At 33.8% G+C, this 24,044-nt stretch overlaps 3 protein-coding genes across 3 annotated transcripts; 2 read left to right on the forward strand and 1 right to left on the reverse strand.

Moving 5' to 3' along the window:
• Positions 1 to 4,363: 4,363 nt before the first annotated feature.
• On the forward strand, positions 4,364 to 7,033 carry LOC145609654 (calmodulin). Its single transcript, XM_081665106.1, has 2 exons — positions 4,364 to 4,625; positions 6,364 to 7,033. Exons 1-2 carry the CDS (start codon positions 4,550 to 4,552, stop codon positions 6,735 to 6,737), a joined length of 450 nt encoding a protein of 149 aa, XP_081521232.1. The 5' UTR covers positions 4,364 to 4,549; the 3' UTR covers positions 6,738 to 7,033.
• A 772-nt stretch (positions 7,034 to 7,805) lies between these two features.
• LOC145609655 (ubiquitin-conjugating enzyme E2 22-like) lies at positions 7,806 to 22,125 on the reverse strand. The gene is made up of 7 exons (XM_081665108.1): positions 21,680 to 22,125; positions 21,038 to 21,212; positions 11,116 to 11,260; positions 10,908 to 10,985; positions 9,117 to 9,229; positions 8,890 to 8,993; positions 7,806 to 8,372 (listed from the first exon to the last, which is right to left on the reverse strand). The coding sequence occupies exons 1-7, from the start codon at positions 21,919 to 21,921 to the stop codon at positions 7,988 to 7,990; spliced, it is 1,242 nt and encodes a 413-aa protein (XP_081521234.1). The 5' UTR covers positions 21,922 to 22,125; the 3' UTR covers positions 7,806 to 7,987.
• Positions 15,378 to 18,437, forward strand: LOC145609653 (uncharacterized). The gene is made up of 5 exons (XM_081665105.1): positions 15,378 to 15,536; positions 16,668 to 16,760; positions 17,319 to 17,417; positions 17,501 to 17,774; positions 18,114 to 18,437. Exons 1-5 carry the CDS (start codon positions 15,405 to 15,407, stop codon positions 18,296 to 18,298), a joined length of 783 nt encoding a protein of 260 aa, XP_081521231.1. The 5' UTR covers positions 15,378 to 15,404; the 3' UTR covers positions 18,299 to 18,437.
• Positions 22,126 to 24,044: the final 1,919 nt, after the last annotated feature.

Genomic DNA, 24,044 nt, shown 5'->3' on the forward strand with positions numbered 1-24,044 from the left:
ATTGTTGACATTGATTTAGGGCATGGTGATACTAAGGTTGGTTGAAGAAAAGTAAATCCAAAAATGTGGCTTGAATTAGAATATGCCTTAATTTGTTAGCCCCCTACGAACAATCAACATAATTATATAGGACGATAAGGTGTATTTCGTTCTATTTAGTACTCGTACTATACAAAATCTATATTTCGGTTAATGATCTTACTCATAATATAATCAGTGGTATTCATAAGATTGATATATATAACTTCTTCTCATCACATGTGAATATAACTAATGCATTGTTAGTGAACCACGTAAATCTATGAGTGTTTTGTTTTGTTTATCACAACAAGCTAAGTCTTTCACACCAATCTATAACTTTATACTAAAGGCGAAACCAGAAATGACACATGTTATCTCCTGGTAAAAAATTTTCCCTCCAAAAGTTTTTTTTTTTTTTTTTTGGGCCAAAACTTCTTAGAGAAGTTTTTAATACAAACTATACAATAATATTTCACTTCCTCTTTTATAAGTATATTCCATTTGACATTTGTACACAATCAAACAAAGATTTTTTTTTTTTTTATTTTATTTTTTATATACAATATTATGCAATAATTGTTTTCTATCTATAACTTTATGATGTAATTCATAGTTATTTTTATTAGTTGTGTATACATTATTCTTTTTTTTTTTTTTTTGGTGTTAAGAGAGCCACAAGGGCGGAGGTAAGAATCGATCCCAAGATCTCTAACCACTTGAGCTATCCCTCACTCGCATTCTCTCTGTTTTCTTTGGTGTGATCAATTTTTTTAATTTTTTTTGTAATTACAAAACTTTTATCTTATTCTGCAATTAGGTTTAATTTTTAATAATTAAATAATAATGTTAAATTAATGATAAGTATCAAGTTTTAAAAATTACCGTGCATGACACGGGACTTAACCTAGTTATAACAAATGAAATACTCCATTAGTATAAATTATAGGATATCTCAAAATGATATTTCCTCCTTTATAAAAGTACATCACATTATTACATTGACTTTCTCACTATTTTAAGTTATTTATACACTTACAACACCTTTATTCAAATCCTTCTCTTTCTCTATTTTTTTTTTCCAATGAAAAATTGGTTATAGATAAGATTTAATCTCAAATCAAAATGCCGCCACGGAGGCCCGACCATCTAAGGTAACTAGCCTTTGATTTACTATTGCTATTTGTTATGTAAGGCTAATTTAATCACTAGTGAATTCGTGATGATTTCACCTTTTAGGGCTTTCTTCCACCAAACCATTTACAATTGCTCCAATTAGTGATGCTATTAGATCATAGACACAGCCCAAAGTATCAATGGAAGCCCAACTTCTCAATTTTGTGATCGTATTTTGGCATTTTCTTGAGATGCTCCATAATAATTTAGCAGTCTACAATAGTCAAAACTAATTTCTTCTTCATTTTTTTTTATTACTAATTGGCATCAAATTTAACATAGAAAATAATTATTCAGGAAATATTGGAACAGTATCTAATGTACTTGTACTTCGTAGAAGTTTCAATATGTTTTTTTTTCCCCATATAGCCTTCAAACTTGTTGACTGGTTGGTAATGGTTCATCATCTAATTGAATATGTGCACTGTCAAAGTAGCTTAGTTATTCTCGGGTTTTGTCTTAAGAAGACCGCTCTAATGATAAAGCCAATATGGGTTCGATATGCTTAAGAAAGTAATTTGAGAGTATTTTGGTTAAAAAAGTTGTACCTTAAAGGTGAAATGTGTTGAGGTATTTATAGAATATCCCAAGTGATGGGTGGCAAGTGTTTACGTAGTCAAAAAGTAGCTTTCTACGTGTATAATAATCAGACCGATATTCTAAGATTGATAATGAACAACAGAGCAAGGTTCGATTAGATAAATCCAACCAATGTGTCTAGACCATATTGTTAGCCGATAACATCCGGTACAAACTTTTTTCCTGAATTAGATAACCCAAGCTTTTAAAATGGATTCAAATACTTGGTCCATATTAGAAGTGAACTATTGATTGATTAATTTAGTGTTCATTACTCCGTATATATTTAGTTAGATTAATTTTTTTGACTTAATAGTAATTGTAATTGTGTACTAACATCGTAAAATTGTTTTACCGTAATACTTTAGCTTTATTATCTTTTTCACCGACCAAAATATTGATTTCTCTATCGAAAAAAGCTAACTTAAAGAACCACACTTAGCAATTCTTATCGACCAATGAAAATTAACCACATGCAAATCCAATGTAATTTCGAAAATGAATTAGTCATAACATCATAAACCTTGATTTGATGTTAAAGGGTTGAATGAGTTGCGTAATAATCTTTATTACTCTTGTTAACAATTGACTAAGCATGTGATTAGTAGTTAATTAAATAAAAGTTTAATGATAAAGTGGTAATGACATTCTAATTGAAAGAGACAACAAATGAAATAGACAAAGAAGAGATACTAGAATAGTCAACGTGAGATGTTGATGAGGGAAATGTGGGGCCCTCCACACCGCGTAAAGTTCCGCGTAACCACCGTGTCTGCCAATCGACGATCATGAGAAAAAGAGACTGATTTTATCAAATGATATCTATTGGTCCATTTCTTCTTCTTTTTTTTTTTTAATTTTTTTTTTATTTCCTTTTTTTTTTAAAAAAAAACATAATAATGATTATTATTATCAATGAAAATAAATAAATAAAAAGTTCATTTTGTAAATATCTAAGAGTGATACATGAGAAAAAAAAAAAAAAAAAACCAAAAAACAGAAAATCACAGATATAGAAAAACCCTAGCCTCCTCTCTTTCTCTCCTAAATTTTAGCCTCCATTGTCAATTTTGAAGGGGCTTCCATCGGATTTCACCGGTGGAAAGCCCCAATCTTTATTTTCTTTTAAGTTTTTAATTTTGTTTCTTAGGTTACAATAATGTCTCCCTCGAAAGAAAGGGTTTATCTCCTTCGAAAGACAAGGTTTTTTCGATCTCCTTCGAAAGATAAGGTTTTTCGGACTCCTTCGAAAGACAAGGTTTTATTTGTGCTTAATTTGGTCTCTGGTTGTGCGGGGCTACTATTGATTATGGCTCGGATTCGGGTTACGGAATCAATACAAGAATTTTCTTTCTCCCAAAATTACGAAGCGGCGACGGTTCCACTCAAAAAGTTGTATGAGACAACGAACCGAGAATGTGCCGAATTGTTATATTTATGTATTTGGATTCTTAGCCCTTCCCCGATTTATTCTTGTTTGATTTTGTTAAATTCGTTTTCATTATCGTTAATTGTCAATTGTAGATGCCGTATGGCTATTATTAATGAAATTTAATGTCCTTTAGAACTTTTTTCAAAAAAAAAAAAAAAAGAGTGATACATGAGATTAGAATTTTTTCAAAATAAAAGTCTCATTTATGTCTAATGCTCAGGGCTTGTTCTCATTGATTGAACTGAGTTGAACTGAACTAAACTGAATATTTTATGAGAGAAGGAAATTAAGAACTTAATTGAACTGAAAATAATCTAAAGAGAACAGGCCCTTAGAGAACAAAGAAGAAAATAATTCGGTTTGGTTATCGAGGAGTCGAGGAGTGCATGTTTATAATTTTCATATAGTATGTCATATTCAGATACTCTTCGGTTCTTTTTAGGATTTTTTTTTTCTTTTTTGTATATTGTACTCCGTAAATTCTTATCTATAGGAGAGCTAAAGGGTGAAAGTAAAAATTTAACAAATAAGTGAAGGAATAAATGGAAAGTAAATACTAATAACTTTAGGATATTTAATCAGGAAATAGTTTCAATTAGTATTTTCATCCAAAATTTATTGTACTGTAATATTTTTTGAATTCAAGTTGTATCAAATTAACTATAATATTACCATACAAGGTTGGTTTCAAACCCATCTTTTCCTCTCAAGGCAAAACCCACTCTCATTTCCTATTTTTCTTTATTAAAATTCGTTAGAAATTACGAGTACAATTCATAGCGATTCATATGAAACCGAGAGAGTACATTAAGAAGTCGTCCCATGAAGGAAAGACTTGACTTGACAAATCATACAAACCTCAAAAATCAAATGCGAAACCGAAAGACAAGGAGAGGGGGGCATACATGCAAGAAGGTGCCCCACTTTTCTCATATTCAATTATTCATTAACACCAACAAAAAAAAAAAAAAAAAAAAATCAATGACAAAATTAGTAAAAATATCAATAAATATATATTAAAAGTAGATTAATTATTCTTATACTATAATAAGTAAATTAAACAAAGGAATTAAGATGACCCACTACCTCAATCTTCTCCTCCTATATAAACGAAGAACATTGGCTAATATTAAGACAATAAATAAACTTTAAAAAAAAAAAAAAAAGGAAAAAAATTGTGATACCCTAAAATTAAATATAAATATATATATTTACCTTTATTTTTACAGTTTTCCTAAAGTTGAGATAGATATTCAATTTTAGGAGAGAGAAAATTCAAAGAGAAAAAACAAGTTTTTGTTTTTAGAGAGAGAAAGAGGAGAAGTTTTTTAGAGAGAGAAAAAAATGGCGGAACAACTCACCGACGAACAGATCGCCGAGTTTAAGGAAGCTTTCAGCTTGTTTGACAAAGATGGCGATGGTTTGTTCTTCATCTTCTTCTTCTTCGTTTACTAGATCTGATTTTTTTTTTGGAATTTTTTGGTTTTTTTTTTGGGTTGTTTTTCGTCGTTTTTATGTTGGATTGATTTGATTTTCGGCGTTTTTGACTTGTTTGATTTGTGTTTTGGTTGATTGATTTCGAGAATAATGTTGAAGATCTGTTGTTTTATGTGTTTAATTGATTAGGTTTTTATAGATAAAATGTTTGAATTGATGAATATGAGAAATGTGTTGATTGATTAATTTGATGAAAAATTGTGATTTTTTTGGATAATTTGATGAAAATGCGTTGAATATTGTTGATTTTGTTGTTTACTTTGTTTAGGGAAATCAACAAAAGTTGTTGTATTTGTTGGAAAAGTTGTTGTATTTGTTGGATTTTTTGAAACAGTGAATAAAGTGTTGGGATTTATTCGTCATGTTAGGGTTTATTGTATCGACGGTATCGTAAGGTTGCGTACTGTCTCGGCGGAGAGATTCGTCGTGATTTATCGAAAAAAAGAATTTTTGAGTAGATTTGTTTTGGAATATGATGGAATTTTGCAAAATAGGAGATTAGTAATTGTGACTTGTTGATTATTTAGTGATGTTTAGTACATCTAAACTGCCCTGAAACTCGTCTTGACCGCAATTATAGAGGTGGTTGTTGTTGTTATCATTGTAGGGATCCATTTTGGGTGGTGATGATTGTGAATTGATCACATGGGAGGTATAATGTATGCCGGATTGCCGAATTTGTATGGAATAGATGGTTTTTTGATTGATAATGGGTCAATGGGAAGTTCTTTTGTGTTGATGAGGCCATTCAAAGATGGAATTTACTAGGTCTTGTGGTTTTTTTGGTTGATTGTGCTTCCAATCTTGTGGTATGGTATCGGTTGCAAATATTGTTAAATGAAATATGATTGAATTTGCGTTGGTAGTAGATTATTTTGTCGATTTCTTTGACATGCAAAACATAGTTAGTTGAAACGTTCGAAATCAATATTCTTGTTGAAATTAAATGTGATTTTTGCTGCACTTGATGGACAAGTGCTCGCCTTATGTATTTTTTTATTACCTTGATTGATTTAATCATCCCTTGTTGGCATGTGATGGTGATCTCAATTGTTGACTGTGTTGTGTTCTGTGTTTTTGCGGGTGTATGCTTTTGATTAATCAAGTCAGTATAGTTTAGTCTTTTAAATCAATTTTCTGGTTTACATGAATGATGGCGATCTTAACTGTGCTTTAATTTTTGTTGTCATTTACTTGTATATTTTATCCTGGGCTTCATTTCTGGTTCTTTGCTGTATCCTTTGATAGTTACTTGGCACCAACTACCCCTTTGTGTACTTTATAAGACTGTAGTGCTGTATGATTCTCATCCATGCATGCTCACCAGGATTAACTTTTGCCATTGGTCCTTGCATAATTCTGCATGCTTTTGTTTACCAATTTGGGTTAGATTGTGCGATTTGTAGTATCGATCTGGTAGCTTATGCCAGAGATGCATTACTTTATATAGATTGTTGCGATGACCTTGATTACTCAGTGTATCAGTGTGACACTATCTTTTGCCCTACCTTTCCTGGGCTATCTTAAAAAGAAACATGATCTGTAAATTTGTGATCCTTAATTACTAAAGCTGTTACTTAATTTACTTGTTTTAGATAGGTGATGAATACTTTTTATCACTTCTTCTATTCACCGTCACCTGACCTGTTTTTAATATGCAGGCTGCATCACCACCAAGGAGCTCGGAACAGTGATGAGGTCCCTTGGTCAGAACCCTACTGAGGCAGAGCTTCAGGACATGATCAATGAGGTTGATGCTGATGGAAATGGTACTATCGATTTCCCAGAATTCCTCAACTTGATGGCCAGAAAGATGAAAGACACCGATTCTGAGGAGGAATTGAAGGAAGCTTTCCGTGTCTTTGACAAGGACCAGAATGGCTTTATCTCTGCTGCTGAGCTACGCCATGTGATGACCAACCTTGGTGAGAAGCTTACCGATGAAGAAGTTGATGAGATGATCCGTGAGGCCGATGTTGACGGTGATGGACAAATCAACTACGAGGAGTTCGTCAAAGTCATGATGGCCAAGTAAGGATTTCTCTGATGGTTGATGGAGAAGGGGATAAAAGTCAAATTTGTAAAATGGCTTAGTGAATTATTATGGGACCTATAGCTTTTTTTTTTTTTTCATTAGTAATTTCTGATGCATGGAAACCAGACATTTTAGCAATGTTGTGGTTATGTGATTTCTGTTGATCCTTGTTTACCCATTACTGTAATGATGTCTTGTCTTGGTGACTTTATGTTTTCTTCTGGTTTCTATTGTATCTGATTCGCTTTGGAGAACCAACTAATTTTGATGAATGGGTTGACTCATATTTTCTCTGATTCTACTAGTCTCATCTTTCCTCCAGCTTTTTAGTTACAGACTATTGTTCAGCGAGTTTCCATCCTCGCTCTTTGATGAATTTTCTGGATCATTTTGGTGACGATTTCATCATCTGTGGAACCACATTAATGCGAACTTGAACTTTTCTGTGATAGTTATGCATTCATTAAACAGGAAACCTTGCAGAGTTGTAGATTAGGTTTGTGTATATGCTGAATACAATTGTCGAGCCCATACCTGACAGCCAATCTCATCCTATCGGAAGAAACCAGTTTTTATAGTTTTGGTCTTTTGGGCAACAATTGCTACGCGAAATCGATCCTAGGCAGGACAATCCAAGTGATGCAGGTGCCAACACTCACCAGTAACAAATAATATAGCCTCTCATATAATGTATTTCTTTCACATCGACAACCCTATCAAAAATTTGTAAGGACATCAGTTGTGATCTAATATGTACATCGAACTAAATTGTGCCATCGTAATCAGCTCTTCCTTTATAAGGAATATCTTGAAAAAAAATTGAGCAATCATACTCGATACTTCGATAGATATTTGATCAATTACTTTTTTGGCACGGCCTTTATGGCAACTGCTTGATACGAAGTACGTAGTATTTAACAATAGTAAGGATACAAATCATGGAGTATAACTGTATAAGATTAAAATAAATGCAAAACGTCAACATTCGATCAATCTGGAATGTTTAAAGTTATTTGCACTTAATTTTCTCGAAACTTATTAGAAGGTGCAAAGAGCAAAGCCAAGAGATGACAGTAAAATCTCCCAAATAGACAAATACATATTCATTACAATGAGTCAAAGCAACTTGTCAATGGTGCCACCCTCTAATGGAGACAAAGTGACACCCTATGGGGAGGGGTAAAGGCAGAGAGAAAAATGATCTAAAACAACGGTATATGACAGTCACCATTTACTGTCTACATTTGTAATCATAATCTCTTCAAGCTCTTCTTTCTCGCATCAATCTTCTTTTTCTCCGCCTGGGCCTTCAAACCAACATCTTTCTTTTGCGCTACAGGTGCCGCAGCTGGTGGCGGCACATTTGAAGACCCTACTGCTCCGTTCTCACTTAATGGCATAGCAGAAGCAACATTTCCTGCAGGCTGATCTTGAAGGCTCGTTGCCTTACTGCTAGTCGTTGATGAGGCCACAGGGGATGGTGAAGGAGCCCCAGTATTTGCCAATGTGCTTTTCTGATCAGCATTTTGAGCTGAAGCGTTGTTTCTCTGGTCGACATTCAAAGCTGTGGTTGACTCAGAAATTGCTCCATGCTTTGGCTTGGATTTAGGCTTGGCATGGATTCCTGTGTACAATCTGCCAAAACACACCAATATAGATTGATAAGAAAATTGAAAAAATCCTGTTGAATATTTTCACCAAATCATTCAAATTGTTTGTTCCCCCCTTCTTAAAAGACAGTTATCGTTGCTTTGTAGTCTTAATGAGATTATTAGATTCATTACTAGCCACATAAATCACACGTGTGGCAATGTTTATCACACGTGTGGCAATGTTTATCACTCCCTCCTTCCTAAACTTTCTTCACACTTTCCAAGGTTGTCCCCAAATCACCTTGACATTTCAACTGCAACTAAAATAATTTTTCTACGATTTCCTCTCCATCATCAATCCTAATTATCTATTGATTCCCAACACTTCCCCCCCACCTCGAATCCTTTTCAATTCTATCCAATTACATATATGTAACTTTTGCAACTTCTAGTCTCTATACCAACACTACAAGTTTGGGGACAAGGACAGTATATTAAGCTGAAAATAAAGGGTGGTTAACCAGTATACAACATCCCAATAATAAAGAATTTAAGCTTACCTAGCAAGCCTTGCATACTCCTCGTAGTTTTCAAGCAGCATCTTGCCAGCTTGCTCATTTAAGGCAGATTCCGGAAAAGGTTCAATAAGTAAACATCTAATAACCTGTTAAAAGGGAAACAATAACCATAAATTGTTAGAGGATTCCACTAAAAATAGAAACAGGTGTCAAGGGCTAACATGACACGGAAACACAAAAATAAAAAATAAAAAGTCGGCAGCACTAACCAAAAGAACATGTCGCAATCCCAGCGTTGGGTTCCAATCCTTTTTCAAAGTGTTCACACAAATTTCACCATTATTTGCGATGTTAGGGTGAAAAATCTTGGTAAGGAAATAGCCTGTCATCAGTATGGTAAATCATTATTTCTAAATCACAGTGGAGAAGTTCTCTAGATGGAAAAAAATTAGCAGTACACATCAGATATGTTGAAATAATAAAATAGAGATGAGAGAAGGGAAAGAATAATAAAAGTTGTATTCAATCCATTTTAAAATTGTACTACCTTGCAACATATATATAGTGCAAAATATAACTAAAAATAAGGAACATAATCCCATGATCATTGATCATGCTAACATTAACCCCCACTAAACTAACCCACTACTATTATGATTCCACTAACATTAGGAGTTAACAAACCACTAACAATTTGAAGCAAATATTCCAATACACCCCCTTGCTTCAAATTGGATTACAATGACTATTCGATTTTCATGCTTGATCTCGACGAAATTTTCTTTTGCTTTTACAGCATTTTGTGATGCACTTCTCATCACCCACACAATTTTGATGGTGCACATTATCACCAACATGATATTCTCGGAGCACTTCTCTCCGCACAACTAATTCTCGACATTTTTTTATTGATGCACTTCTCATCAATTACTTGATCTTGTTGATGCACATTATCATCAACTTACATTTAATGGAGCACATCTCTCCATTAACTCTCTTTGACATTGTCCTCTAATTGACCATGTCACCTTGCATCATACCAAACATCTTTGGTATTATCTTGGAAACCATCTCTGCATTGATTACGACTTCCACACCTTCATGGGCTAAAAGGGAACCCATCAACACACCACACTAACCATTACTTCCATGGTTAAACACACAAAAAAATACTCACAAAAATATTTCACTCGAAAAAAAAAAAAAAATATTGCTCTCAAACAATGAGATCAAGCTGCGTTGCTTGTCTCCTTACTCGATATTTTTTTTTAATATCTCCTTACTCGATATTTTTTTTTAATACTCTCTATCTCTCTCTCTCTATTTTTTAAAATACTCTCTATCTCTCTCTCTCTTTTTTCTTCTTTTTCTTCATCTTTTTTCCTTCCCTTCCCTTTTCTTTTCTTTTCTTTTCTTTTTTTTTTTTCCTTTTTTTTTCTTATCCCGGATCTAACCTGAATCTCTTGATACCGTGTTGAAATAATAAAATAGAGATGAGAGAAGGGAAAGAATAATAAAAGTTGTATTCAATCCATTTTAAAATTGTACTACCTTGCAACATATATATAGTGCAAAATATAACTAAAAATAAGGAACATAATCCCATGATCATTGATCATGCTAACATTAACCCCCACTAAACTAACCCACTACTATTATGATTCCACTAACATTAGGAGTTAACTAACCACTAACAATTTGAAGCAAATATTCCAATAAGATACCAACTAAAAAAAAATTAAAAGCATTAGTCAATGAAGCAGGCCAAACAATAAATAGAATAAAGAGGGAAAAACCTACTGTATGAGCTCCTACATTTCCAACATCTAACATTTTGTTTCTGATTACGTAAAAGACAATATTTAAACATAATCAAGCTTGAAAAGCCACATATCGGTTTTTATTAGAAGCATCAAAGGAGAGATTGAAGCATCACATGTAGAAATCATCAATAATGTACTCAATCAATAGTCTATCAACAATTTGTAAAAAAGAAAAACATACAAAGGAATGTAACCAAAGAGACAAAGATATACTAGCAAATGAAAAAGAAATAATACCTTTGGGAGGAGTATGGGGAAAGTCACTCGACAATATCAATTTCATGCGGAACACACCATTTTCATACGGGGTTCCAGCTGCAAAATTCAGTGGTAGATGTCAACAACAACAACATAATTTGACTACAAATCTCAGAAAAATTCCATTATTAGAGGAGTCCCTTTGTGAGCACTCATGCCAAATTAAGAGAGAGATAGGAAAACAGACCTGGGCCATCTATATCAGCAAATATGGTCGTAAAATCATCATCATTAACGCCCACTTTGATTCCTTCCGGAGGAGTTTCATCAAGATTTTTTAACTCTTTTGCGAGCTGCTTAATCACATTTGGCGGAAGATTTTCATTTGTAGCCTACAGTGAAAAAAAAAATTAGCCTTGGTCACACAATGAAAGGTATATGAATTTCCCTAAGCTAATGCATCAACACCACATATATACTAAGGGATCTCCATGCAAGAAAATTTGATACGTCTGCCCCAGTATAAACATCAGAAACAGAATAGATGCTGTTTTGAAAGACCCAACCACTGCAAAAGCAGCCTCCTAAAAGGACACTACTTTCAATATTAAAAGAGAGGTAAAGTTGAAAACCAAAAACTACAAAAAGGAAAGAGAAGATAATGCCTAGAAATCAGGTTAATGTAACTGTATCACACTTAGTGCATGTTTAGTATGAATATTGGAAAGAAAATGGAATGGAAACAGATAAGGAGAAATGGTAATACAGTGTTACTATTATATATTTATATGTTGTTTGGTTAACACTTGGAAAGGAATCCCTGGTATCAAATTGGGGATTGAGGGAAACATTTTTGTTATCATAGGGTTGAGAGAGGTTAAAAATGGTGAATTAGTTACCCCTAGTATTTACCACAACTCTCATACCAAAAAATAGTTAGTGAACATAATTAACTAACTCCATTACCACCACTCAAACACACATGATACTTGACAAATCAGCCATGTAGTCGATGAAAGATAAGAATCTCATTTAATTCACATTGCAATTTGGTAAGATTCTTGACATCCAATCCTTTCCCCTGAAACCTACTTATAACATGTGCATTTATACAAACGTATAACTATACTGCTAGACTTAGGTCATATCATGGCAAAATAATTAAAAGTAGAATACTGTAGGCAAAATTACCATATAGGCAAGTTATTTATTTGACAAGTTGCTTTGACCTTCAGTGTTCACCTGACTCTTTGAAGCTCCTACAACCACTATTGCAGAGGTGAGGGGCTCCGAGCAGGGTTATTATCTGCATAAAAAGAACAAGGTAGGATCATTAAATAGAAACACGAGCTATAATGTTTCATATATAAATGACACAATAAACTGCAGGCATGTTTTATTTCAAAGCACACAATTTAAATGACACGACCCTAGAGATCTACTATGCTACTGCTTTGCTTATATTTTGAGTTGCTACCCTTGCGCTAGCATGAACACCTGATAGTGTAGGTCTGCTTGTATACATCATTAACTAGATGACAATCTTGTTTTCCTCTATACAAATTAAATAGACTAAAAATTTGAAACATTCTGTGCTGACTATAAACACACTAACACAAACTTCCAAGAAAGTGCTGTATTGTGTTGTTTGGCTGACCGTGATTATGATAGTTGGGTGGGAAGTGAGAATAGAAAGTATAATTCCCAAAATAAATGAGAAGTGGCATTCAGTAAGTGCAAATTTCAATCAATATGTTAAGCAATTTACCATAAATGAGAAAATATGCATATCGAAATATATTCCCAATTATGCAGCTTTCTGCTGGATCTAGGAGTAAAATTCCCAATTGAACAAACAACAACTTATTCCATGCTAGAAAATCCCAAAAAGATTTTCCACCCTAACCCTCAACCTAAATTTAGGATCAGCCATGTTTTTGTCACCAGCATTGCTGCATGAGGTCCTTCCATGAAAATATTACTAAGATTTATGCTCTTTCTCCAAGATGCTTATCACTTATCATACAACCACTTTCCCAAGTGAGTATTAATGTTCATCTTTTCAAGAAGATAAATGTGACATAAAGTATGTTACAACTCATTAAAGCTCTCCACCCGCCTTCAAATCTTCAAGTGACATTCAAACGCATAAATCAATCGTCAAAATTCAAAGTTTGAACCAATTGTCAAACAATCCTCAAAGTTAACCTATATGTAACATATCATCAAGTAGGAAACATAAACTCCTCTCAAATAATGATGATAGAAAGAAGAATTGTGCAACATGCCAACATTTAATAACATACTGCGCAATGATCAAGTTCCTTTTACTAGTAACAATAATTCAAAAAAGAGCCACATTCTACATTAGAGATGTCAACCATATGCCAATCATGTTATTCCGATGACTGCCTCCCTTTAGCAAAACTTTATAATCAACTACTTTCGAATCCTCTCCCTAGGGTAGGATGACTCCGTTACTTTGTTCACGCTTATTCACTCCAGCAGGAAATGATATCGGATTATCAGCGGTATCATCAAACTTATACCCTCTATAAAGTACAATCATTCACAAAACAGTATGAGAAATTATTCTACTGTTATTACCCTAAAAGACTGATTATATCGATGATCCAAGTTTGCACAATTTGTACATTCTTTACCACAACAAGGAAGTCAACAAACAAACAAAAAAATTTGCCCTTTCCCCCCCTATATCTATATAGATGTTGGCTTTGCTGGATTCTAAAAAGAAAGAGACAAAAAAGAAAAGAAGAAAAAGATAAAGCATAAAGAGAACCCAGAAAAAAAAATGCAGAAAAACCAAGAAACCCCGATTCAATTCCTGAAAAAACACCCAATTGAAATTAAATCTCATCCCTCAAATTTACCCAGAAATCCAAATTCAAATTCATACAAAAAAACCCTAAATTCATACAAAAAACACTAAATTCATACAAAAAACCCTAAATTCATACAAAAAACCCTAAATTGAATTTAATTTCAATACTCAAACCCTAATTTACCAAAAAGTTTCAATCTTCCACTCAATTAACCAATTCAGATAATATTAAAAAATGGGTAACACCAAAATTCAACAGACACTATCAATGCAATCAAAGAAACAAGAACAAAACCCCAAAACCTTTATGATTAAACATCTAACTACTAAAACTTACAAGAAATCATAAAGAATTAATCAATTAATCACATAACAATTAAGAACAAAAAAAACCCAGATTAAAATCACAAATCAAAAGAATAACAATTTCTAAAGATTGAAAATTTAAGTAGAAAAAAGAGAGAATATTCACCTTATCTGAAGTGCACTGTCTAAGAGGGAGAAAAAAAAGATTGAGAGAAATAGAGTGAGGCTCCTTGAAAATAATAATCGGACTCGATTTTATTTTCCTTTTTTTGGTGAAAAAAAGAAATCAGAGAAATTGCAAGAAATTAAGGGGATGATTTTATAGATGAAGACATGAGGGACCCACATAAACGTTGAAAAAATGCATTTTATTTATTTTTGTGTGAATAATTTAATTAATACACAAATTATTTGAAATAGGTATGTCAGTGTAAGACGTTTTCTGATTTATAGACGTTAGAGAATTAGATTCTCCTTTTTTAAAATTAAAATAAAAAGTTAGTGAAAATGGGGCCAACGGCAATTTCCTATTATGAACATCTTGTTCAAAACATTAAGGATAATTCAAGATAAAAGAAAAAAATATTAAGGATAATTCAAGTATGTTAAGTTAGTGTTTGGTTCGTTGTCATATATATTGTGAATGCAATTAAGGGTCTGTTCACATTTACTGAATTGAGCAAATTATGAATGCAATTAAGGGTCTGTTCACATTTACTGAATTGAACTGAACTGAACTGAACTGATTGGAGTTGAATTGAACTGATTGGAGTTGAACTGAACTGAACTGAATAGAGCTGAAATGAATATTTTATGAGAGAAGGAAATTATGAGCTGAACAGAACTGATTATAACTGAATTGAACTGAATTGAACTCAAACTGAAGTGAACAGACCCTAAATAAGAGAGACAAGCAACGAATAATAAAAATTACATACTACTCCAGTATACCCTAGAACTTGGTCTTGGTCTTACACTCTTCGGCCAATCATTCAAATCAAAGTAACTACGATATGATATCATCCGCAAAACACCGTAAGTTTTTTATATTTTATTCTAACGGACTATTCTGTATATGATATTATGATAGACACAAGAAATGATCAATCCATCTTTGCGACTTCAATATACGAAGTCCTCGTATATAAAACGAGACAATTTAAAACAAAAACTCAAGAAAGTAGATCAAATACTTGGCTAATAAGATAGTAAGTTAGGAGAAATTCACGTGGAAGGAGAAAAAACCAGAAGCTAACTCTTGTAACAGAGGTAGTTGGCCCTTTATAAATTTTGGTGGTAGGTACACAATATATATATAACTAACTAACCTATGCAATTTTTCACCAATAAACTAAATTTAATCTTTTTGTGAGCTCAATTTTAGAAAAATGGAAATTAGTGGTGAAGATAATAATAAGAAGATGAAGATTCTGTGTCTTCATGGATTCAGAACAAGTGGGAGTTTCTTAAAGAAGCAAATCAGCAAATGGGATCCTTCAATTTTTGCTAATTTTGATTTGGTAAATCTTTTTTTTTTTTTTTTTTTTTTTTTTTTTTTATTTTATTTTTTGGGGACAATAGATTTGGTAAATCTTTCTTTCTATTAATTATCTGAAATTAGTACAAATTTATCATAATTTAAGTAAACTAACTACAATATATATTATGAAGTTTAGTCATGTACTTGCAATAGTTCTTGAGTTGGTAAGAAAAATTAATTGACAAAAATTTAGTGGTGGTTTATTTTACTTGCAATGATAATTAATTGAGTTTAGTACAAATTTACAATCACTTAATATAAGACCAACTTTAGTGGTCTTTCATTCATAAGAAGTTTTGATACACTCACATAATATACAAGTAGGTTTGACAGATGTTATAAGTTCAGATAATATGATTTCAGACACAATAAATCAAACCCTCAAATTATATCAATAAATTGTAGCCTAACAAGTAACAACCATTTTAATGGACTTAATTGCCCATGTACAAAGGTGATTAAGGAAAATGATGTGCCTTGACATGAAATCACTATATTATTTGGTCATGATCAACTGGATCCAACCTTATTTAGCTTGTCAATCAAAGTATTCAACAACTTGTTCATAATAATTGGGAAAACACACTTCACTGATCACTTCGATCAACATTTATTTTTGTTTTTTTAATTACTAGTACAACTCGGATCTGCAACTAATATAATGTAGTTTTATATTCCTTTACTTTTTTCACCAAACAATATTCCATTAGTTTTTACTCTTGCTAGCTAGTACAACGGTTTGATTGCACTTTTTAAATGAAAGTTTGAAATTATCTAAGTTTCAAAGTATAATTCATGTTTTGATGATTAGTGTTTTGTTAAAAACTATTTTAAGAAACAGACGATAAAAGTATAGTATCATAGTCACACTATCAACTTAAGATGATAAATATACATGTACCTCTTAATAAACAATTCGACTTCACTTTTAACAGTGTATATTGATATTTAATAATCGTACTTCAGTACTTGTAAGCAAATCGTGTTTAATTTAGGTACGTAGATTAAATTTATGTGTGTGTAGCAATTGAGGCAAAATGATGGATTTATTGTATCAAACATAAGATGTCTTGAAATAAACTAATTAAATGAATAAAAAAAAATGTGACAGGATTTTCCAGATGGTCTATATCCTGCTGGTGGCAAGTCAGACATAGAGGGATTCTTTCCACCTCCTTACTATGAATGGTTCCAATTCAATAAGGTACACACATATTATACATGCATGTATCTTCTTATTATGTGTATTTCTCACCAACTTAAATAATATCGGCGGTCCAACCTTAATATATTAATAATCCAACCGAAAAAATATCAATCCAATTAATCAAAGTTTATAGATGGAAGAATCCGGTGGATGTCATTGACTCATTGTTAAGAATTAAGGTGGATAGGTTTAATGTTAATGGGGTTTAATCTTAAATTCTTTGTCTTTATTAGACTTAGATGTTATCTTTTTTAAATCACACGATTATGTAACAAAAATAAAGTACTAATTTAAGTTTTGTTTCACCAATTGCATAGAAATTGGTAGGAAAAAGAAAGAAATTGACAGAAATGATTTCACTTCCATTTCCTCATAATTTACCGAAAGGAAAAACACAGCAAGTGATCTGGGGCAGCACAAGGTGTTGTGTGACTTGTATCGGCCGTGCCACAATTGTTTTAAGGCTCGGCACAACCACTTTCGGTTCTATGTGGGTGTTTGGCTGTTAGCTGTTAGACTCTACAGTTTTACTGATCGATATTTTTCTCCTTGAAGGAATTCACAGAGTATACTAACTTGGAAGAGTGCATCTCATATTTATGCAACTACATCACCACCCATGGACCCTTTGACGGTCTCCTTGGCTTCTCTCAGGTAACATATTTAAATCTAATGAATACTACAAAGTATATTCTATGATAAAATCTATAAATTTTCATCAAGTTTTATATTATCAGGGAGCAACATTATCAGCCCTTTTGATCGGATACCAATCACAAGGGAAGGTGTTGAAGGATCATCCACCCTTCAAGTTCTTCATATCGGTTTCTGGATCAAAATTTAGGATTCCAAGCATCTGTGAGGTAGCTTACAAAGAGCCTAACAAGGCTAAATCAGTTCATTTTATCGGGGAAAAGGATTGGTTGAAACTTCCCTCTGAGGATCTTGCCGCGGCTTTTCAAGATCCTCTCATTATAAGGCACCCTCAAGGCCACACTGTGCCAAGACTTGGTATGTTGTCACTTTATTTTCAAATGGTCTAATAACATGTCGATTCTAAAAAATAATAGGCTACCATTTGACTTTTGTGGTCAAATCTTGTCAACTATAATCATTAATGCATGTCCTTGAAAGCATGTTAAAAACTATAAATTGACAGTTTACTAAAATAATTCTTTAAGCTAATCTAGAAATGTTATAACCCAGTATTACAGATCAATACAATGTGTTTATGATCAGAAATTTGGCCAACAAAGTCAGATGGAACATATATGTATGATAGAGAGCATAATTTACTGTCAAACTCTCCTTTGTGTATCCAAATCATTGATGAGTGAATGAAACAAGCAGATGAGGCGGCAACTGAGAAGCTGCTTAACTGGGTGAAAGAGCTGGTCCAGACAAGTAAGGCTAAAGATGGTGCGCAAAATGGGGAAGCACAGAAAGAACAACAGAAGACAGAAGAAGCTTGTGAAGCTGCAAAAGAAGAGCATAGTTTTAAGGAGAAAAGAGAAGAGGAGGTTGTACAAGCTTAAATATTTAATAAAAAATTATCGGGTAGTCATATTCAATATTCATAGACATGCAGTATTGTAAGGTCAATTTTCAGTGTATATCACTAAGCATCAGAGAAATTGATCATGAGAATAAGCAGGATATTTAAGATAAGCATCTCTAATTTGTCAATTACCTCATGCTGGGAAGTAAATAAATTGAGATGAACCTTCCAGTAGCACGGTAGATGATCATGAAAGAAGGGAGATATTTCACTCAAATTCCATATATATTCCATTTTACAGGAAACATCAACCCTGTCAAAGCCACCATTTTGCTATTTCGCATGACATTTGCATAAAATTGGCAAGAAAAGATCAATCATATTTCGTTCTTTTAGCTGGCCCTTGGTCAATGATGGGATCAACAGGCGGAGGCTGCTGTTGTTCTGTCCCTTGTTGGGTTTCTGAGCCTTGTTCCGTTTCTGTAGGCTGAGATGGAGTATAGCCCTCTGGAAATGGTGGTGGTGGAGGGGCTGGTTGTAGCTGCATAAACAGAATAAACGCTGCTTAGTATATACAAGTACTTTGCAGTACAACGTAGTACTAATCTCAAATAATAGAGCAACTCTTCAATAAAGCACTGAAAATCTTCAGTAACCAAATCCCAAGTAGTTTGACCAAAAAAAAAAAAAAAAAAAATTCTAAGTAGAAAATTATTCTACATAAAGGTAAGATGAGTTTCTAACTGAGTGGAACTATTTGGTCTAGAAATCCAGAAGCTATATGAAAACAATGACCAACATAATCTACTTTCCCAAAACAAAACAAGCCCAACATAATCTACTTTCCCCTGCCCTCCTCCTGCTTCTTTGTCTCAGTTGCCTTTTGAGATAAATATCTTGGCCTGTCTGACCTCCGTAGCTCTTGTCGCGGATTGATGGCCATGCTCTCAAAAGAGGAGACCAAAGAGTGCGGCAAATCCTCTTCCACCACCCCCTGCTGACGAGTTTGTGGCAATCTCCACCTTCACATCATCCCTTCCTCCACCACTCGGTCCCAAAACAAAACCGTCTGTCCCAAATTGGACTACTCAACATTTTCATAACAGCCACAGTTAAACAAACATTGATCTGATCCACAAATGACCTGCTTATGAACAACCCAAAAACAAAACAAGCAGAATGAATCCTTCCGCTGGAGGGGTCTGGGGAAGGAATGATATGCACAGATGAAGCCTTCACTAATCACAAGTCACGACATACTCCTCATTCCCTCAAAGACACTCAGCATATTAATTGTCCCTTGTCTGAGATGACATTTTCCTTCCATGAAAGGTTAAAAAAAGCCAAAAAAATCCAGGACAAGTAAAATATAGGGATGGTTTCATTGCAACAAGTCAACAGCAGAAATGACTATTGAGAGGTCTTGTAATGACAGTCTTATAAGGGAATTTGTCTCAATAAAGTCCCATCTTAGTTTATTTCAAATCAAAATAATATCATATATTGAGAAAACCTCTGTACTCCTGGGAATAGAAATACTATGTTTCATGTATGAAGGCTTAGACGCAGGTAATGCTCAAAAAGTTCAGCTTACCTTACGCTGCAAGGAAGCAAGGATATGATCCACTCTCTTTAGTTCTCTGAGATCAATAGTCTCTTTAGTAGCTGCTGTATCATCACTTGCGTCATCACTTTCACTGTCTGTTGGAACAAGCATAAGAAAATCAATCATATAAACAAGTTTTAGAGCTTCCCAAGGTATCTTGAAAAATTAGATATAAAATCCAAGACTAATTACTATATGTGGTACATATCAATAATTAGCAACAAACCCGAAATAGGTGAGGCAAAGAATGCCAAAATGAACAGGAAATCTTCCATCCTAGACTCAAAGAATTCTACGCAGGTCCAGCATGGTAAAAGCCATAATAGACAGTTCTCTAGGCTTATTACAAGCTCTATGCATGAAGCTTGTGCTCCAAATTAGTAAGCATCCTAGACTACTATCACATAAGTATTTTGACATTTAGTGATGAGAAAGGTTTGCAGGACTAATAATTTGACATCAAGTGACTCTAAAAGAGGTCCAGAAAGCTCAAGTATTTCAGCATCTAAGACTAAACATTTCGAAGTGGATAACAGATTCAATGTAGATTTCAGTCGGCTGATCCACACTTTGGCTGACAAATAACCAGTTATTAAGGATCTATCCAAAATTTGCAAGAGTTGTTCATTCCTAGAAATCACCTTCTCTTATCTTCCAAAACCGAGCTGAAAACCCCTCAAAATCACGACAGTTTTAAATAAAGCAACACTGATCGTGAAAGAGATGATTTCCCAGAAATCCCAGAACTTATAGTCATGAGTACTAAGGAACATAACCAGCCCAACAATGTTCACCAAAAACATGCAAGTCAAAAATTATTAGTTATGAACCTCTTGTAAAAGTTGAAACCAAAGCCATTAACAAAATTACCATGTCCAATCTTCTCCAACTTGGAAGCAGCAGTTGAGAATCCTTTCTGTATGTAGTACAAAGCGCGCCCCTGCCCATCCAAGCACACTTAAAATGAGCAAACAATCTCTAAAAAAAATTGTAAAGTAAAATTATTTAACTTCTGCCGTGAAATGAGTTTCACTTTATAAGAATTTTTTTTTTAATTTCACCACTAGGACTTTAAAGGGAACAATAAGCACATTTAACTATAACAGCTAGCGGGAACTTGAGTATTACAAGTATTATCACTTGAAGAGAACAATCAAAGAGAAATCTTACAATTCTTGCAGAGAAAACACTGCAAAGCTGAGGGGCTTGGTAGATAGAACCATCTAATACATAGTAAGTCAACATCGGCGTAACTTTCTCAGGACTATCCCTCTTTTGCATACGAATGACAAACAAATTAGGCTCTACAACTTCATACAGCATATACTCAATCCCTGTCATCTTCCTGTATCACAAACATACTCAAAGTCAACACAATACTCACAAGAAACTACCTTGTAACTAAAATCAAACTTACCAACTTAATCTCTGTTCTTTTCAGCTTATTTTAACCAGTTCAGCAAACATGAGCTCTAACCATATGTGTCCTATTAAAGCGAGACGGTCCGAATGGATAGAGTACATCAATGATGTAAAAACATAGCTTAATCATAGCAGTTCACCAATAATCAAAATTTTTGCCAAAAAAAAAAAAAAAACCTACCTTGATGTAATAAACACACAAAAATTCATTCTTACCAACACAATTGCAATTACAAACACACCCACTAAATCAAACATCTTTATCAAATCAAATTATACCACATTTGTTAAATATTAAACAATTAATTTGACAATGAACAATTAAGCTTAGTAGAATAAAACCCTAAAACAATTTTGAATTAGGAGGGAAGAAATTAGGGGTTTACTTACGAAAGATGAGAGAGATCGAGGGGATGAACAGAATTCATTCGCAATTGCTCATTATTGCAAGTATGATCATAAAAGGGGGACAAAGCGAAGTAATCGAAAACAAGATTACGATCAAGAGGATAAGTGTTAAGCCATAATTGATCTCTGAAGCAAATTCCGGTCATGTCAGTTCCCGGAGGCGGCGGCAATGGCGGCGGATTTCCGTCCAAATTAGGGTTTCCGGGCATTGGTGTTGCTGCCATTGTTGAGTTTTCTGGGTTTGACAGAAGTCAAAAATTGTTAAATAAGTGGAATTTGGTGGATATTGGAGGAGTTAGATTAAGTGAATTCAATTGAATTTGAATGGGATGATTATAAATAGGATTATCAAATTCAGAATTTGGTCTAATTTATTCAGAGTTTTCCAGATTGTTGAGTTGAGTGATGAAATTGCAAGAGTAGCAGCTGAAAGTGGGGTGAAGTCACTGGTCGGATTGTTTATGGGATGGGTGTGGGTAGTTAGGGCCTATTTTGTTCAGCTTAATTTCAGTTCACTTCAGTTTAGGTCAGGTCCGCTCTAATTATTTCATTTCAATTCAGTTTACTTTCTAATTTTCATATTTCATAAACAATTCAGTTCAACTCAATTTAGTTTAGTTGTTTTCAGTAAATCGGAACAAGCCCTTAGTTGTCGAAACCGAATCGACCCGAAAAAGCCATCATTTTCAAACTGTAACTAATCCGATTTGATTCGAAAAATTCAAGACCTAACCTCGATTTGGAAACAAATTGAAATTGATCTGAATTCAAATTTGACCCGATTTGAACTTAATCTGGCATCGATTTGACCCGACTTGATTATAAAGTGAATATCTTTAACAATATGTAATTAACTTGTAAATAGATTTCTATTTTGCACACCATTAATTATTTCTTCTCTCTTACGTAGTACTCCGTATTTTTTTTCTTCTCAATAATCAATCAATTTAAAATATTTTTTTCAAATCTTTCTTGACAAGCTTTTTTATACATGATTAAATAAAGATGTTTTTTTAAAAAATCCTTGTTTTATTAATGGCAAAGTAGTACGTAACAGTAAGTTTATGCATCAATATATTGTGGAATGATACATTAAATTTTTGGAAAATTCTACGATATAACCTGCAACTTTTTTAAATTCTACGTTGTGCCCTTACTTTTTGAAACTTTTACACTGTAACCCTAAGGTACAGTTAGAAACTCTGTTGTACCCTTGATGCTAAATCTCCGTTAACATAGTTCCGTTAGACATAAAATAAATAAATAAATAAATAAATAAATAAGAACAAAACACCCAAAAAATACTTTAAATAGGTAGCAAATATGAAGCGAGGCATTTTAGGTGGTAGAAAATGTCAAAAAATCCTTTAAATAAATAAATAAGAACAAAACACCAAAACCATCCCATGGCCTAGCCACCGCCAGCCCGCCCCCCTTCACCCTGAGCGTCGGTCGCCTAGACTCCTTCCCCTCCCCCGACGTCGGCGTTGTCCTGACAACCTCCCCTTTCCCCTTCGAACACCAGTACACCACGAAATTCAACAAAATCTCCCAAATTCGAACCCCCAAATCCCAAACCCTAACCCTAACCTTTGATTTCCGGCAGCACGAGGCTAGGGGAGGAGAGACAGAAAAGGAACAAGAGAGGAAGGCGTCGGGGAGGTTATGTAAGGTTTTTTTCGAGGGGGAGGGGTTACGACTTACGAGGGGTTTTACGGGGAAAGGGGAGGGTCATCGGGGTGGCGCCGACATCTGAGGAGGGGAAGGGTGTCTGAGCGGCGTCTGGCGCTTGAGGGGACGGGGGTGGGCTGGCCGTGGGTTGCACCGGCTGGTTGTGGGTGGTTGGGTTAGTGGTTTTGGTTTTGGTTTTGTTTTTAATTTTTTTTTTGAGATAACAGAACTTTATTAACGGAAACTTAACGACAATGGTACAACAGAGTTACTAACGAGACATTGGGGTTACAATGTAGAAGTTTCAAAAAGTAAGGGCATAGTAGAATTTCAAAAAGTTGCGGGTTATATTGTAGAATTTCCCTAATTTTTTTTCTAATCTTTTATTTATGTATAATATTTGTTTCTCGAATGAATATTTTTTACAATGGTAAGCCCTAAATTCTTCTTTAATTTAATGACTTTAGCCAATAAAGATCACAGCAATATGGTGATTATACTCAGGCCTCTATGTAGGGTTTAGTTGATTCCCTAGCGGTGGAATTGTTAGTATTGTTCGTTTATTTGTTTTCTGTGTATGTAGGGATACAAGTTTTGAAGATTTGTCTTGCAATTTGTGGGATTGCGAGTCTATTAGTTTAGGGCTGCAGATTTAAAAGATTCGTCTTGCAAATTT

This window comes from Chenopodium album, chromosome 23, assembly GCF_948465745.1.
Source record: "Chenopodium album chromosome 23, dcCheAlbu1.1, whole genome shotgun sequence".
NCBI classification, from domain to species: domain Eukaryota; kingdom Viridiplantae; phylum Streptophyta; class Magnoliopsida; order Caryophyllales; family Amaranthaceae; genus Chenopodium; species Chenopodium album.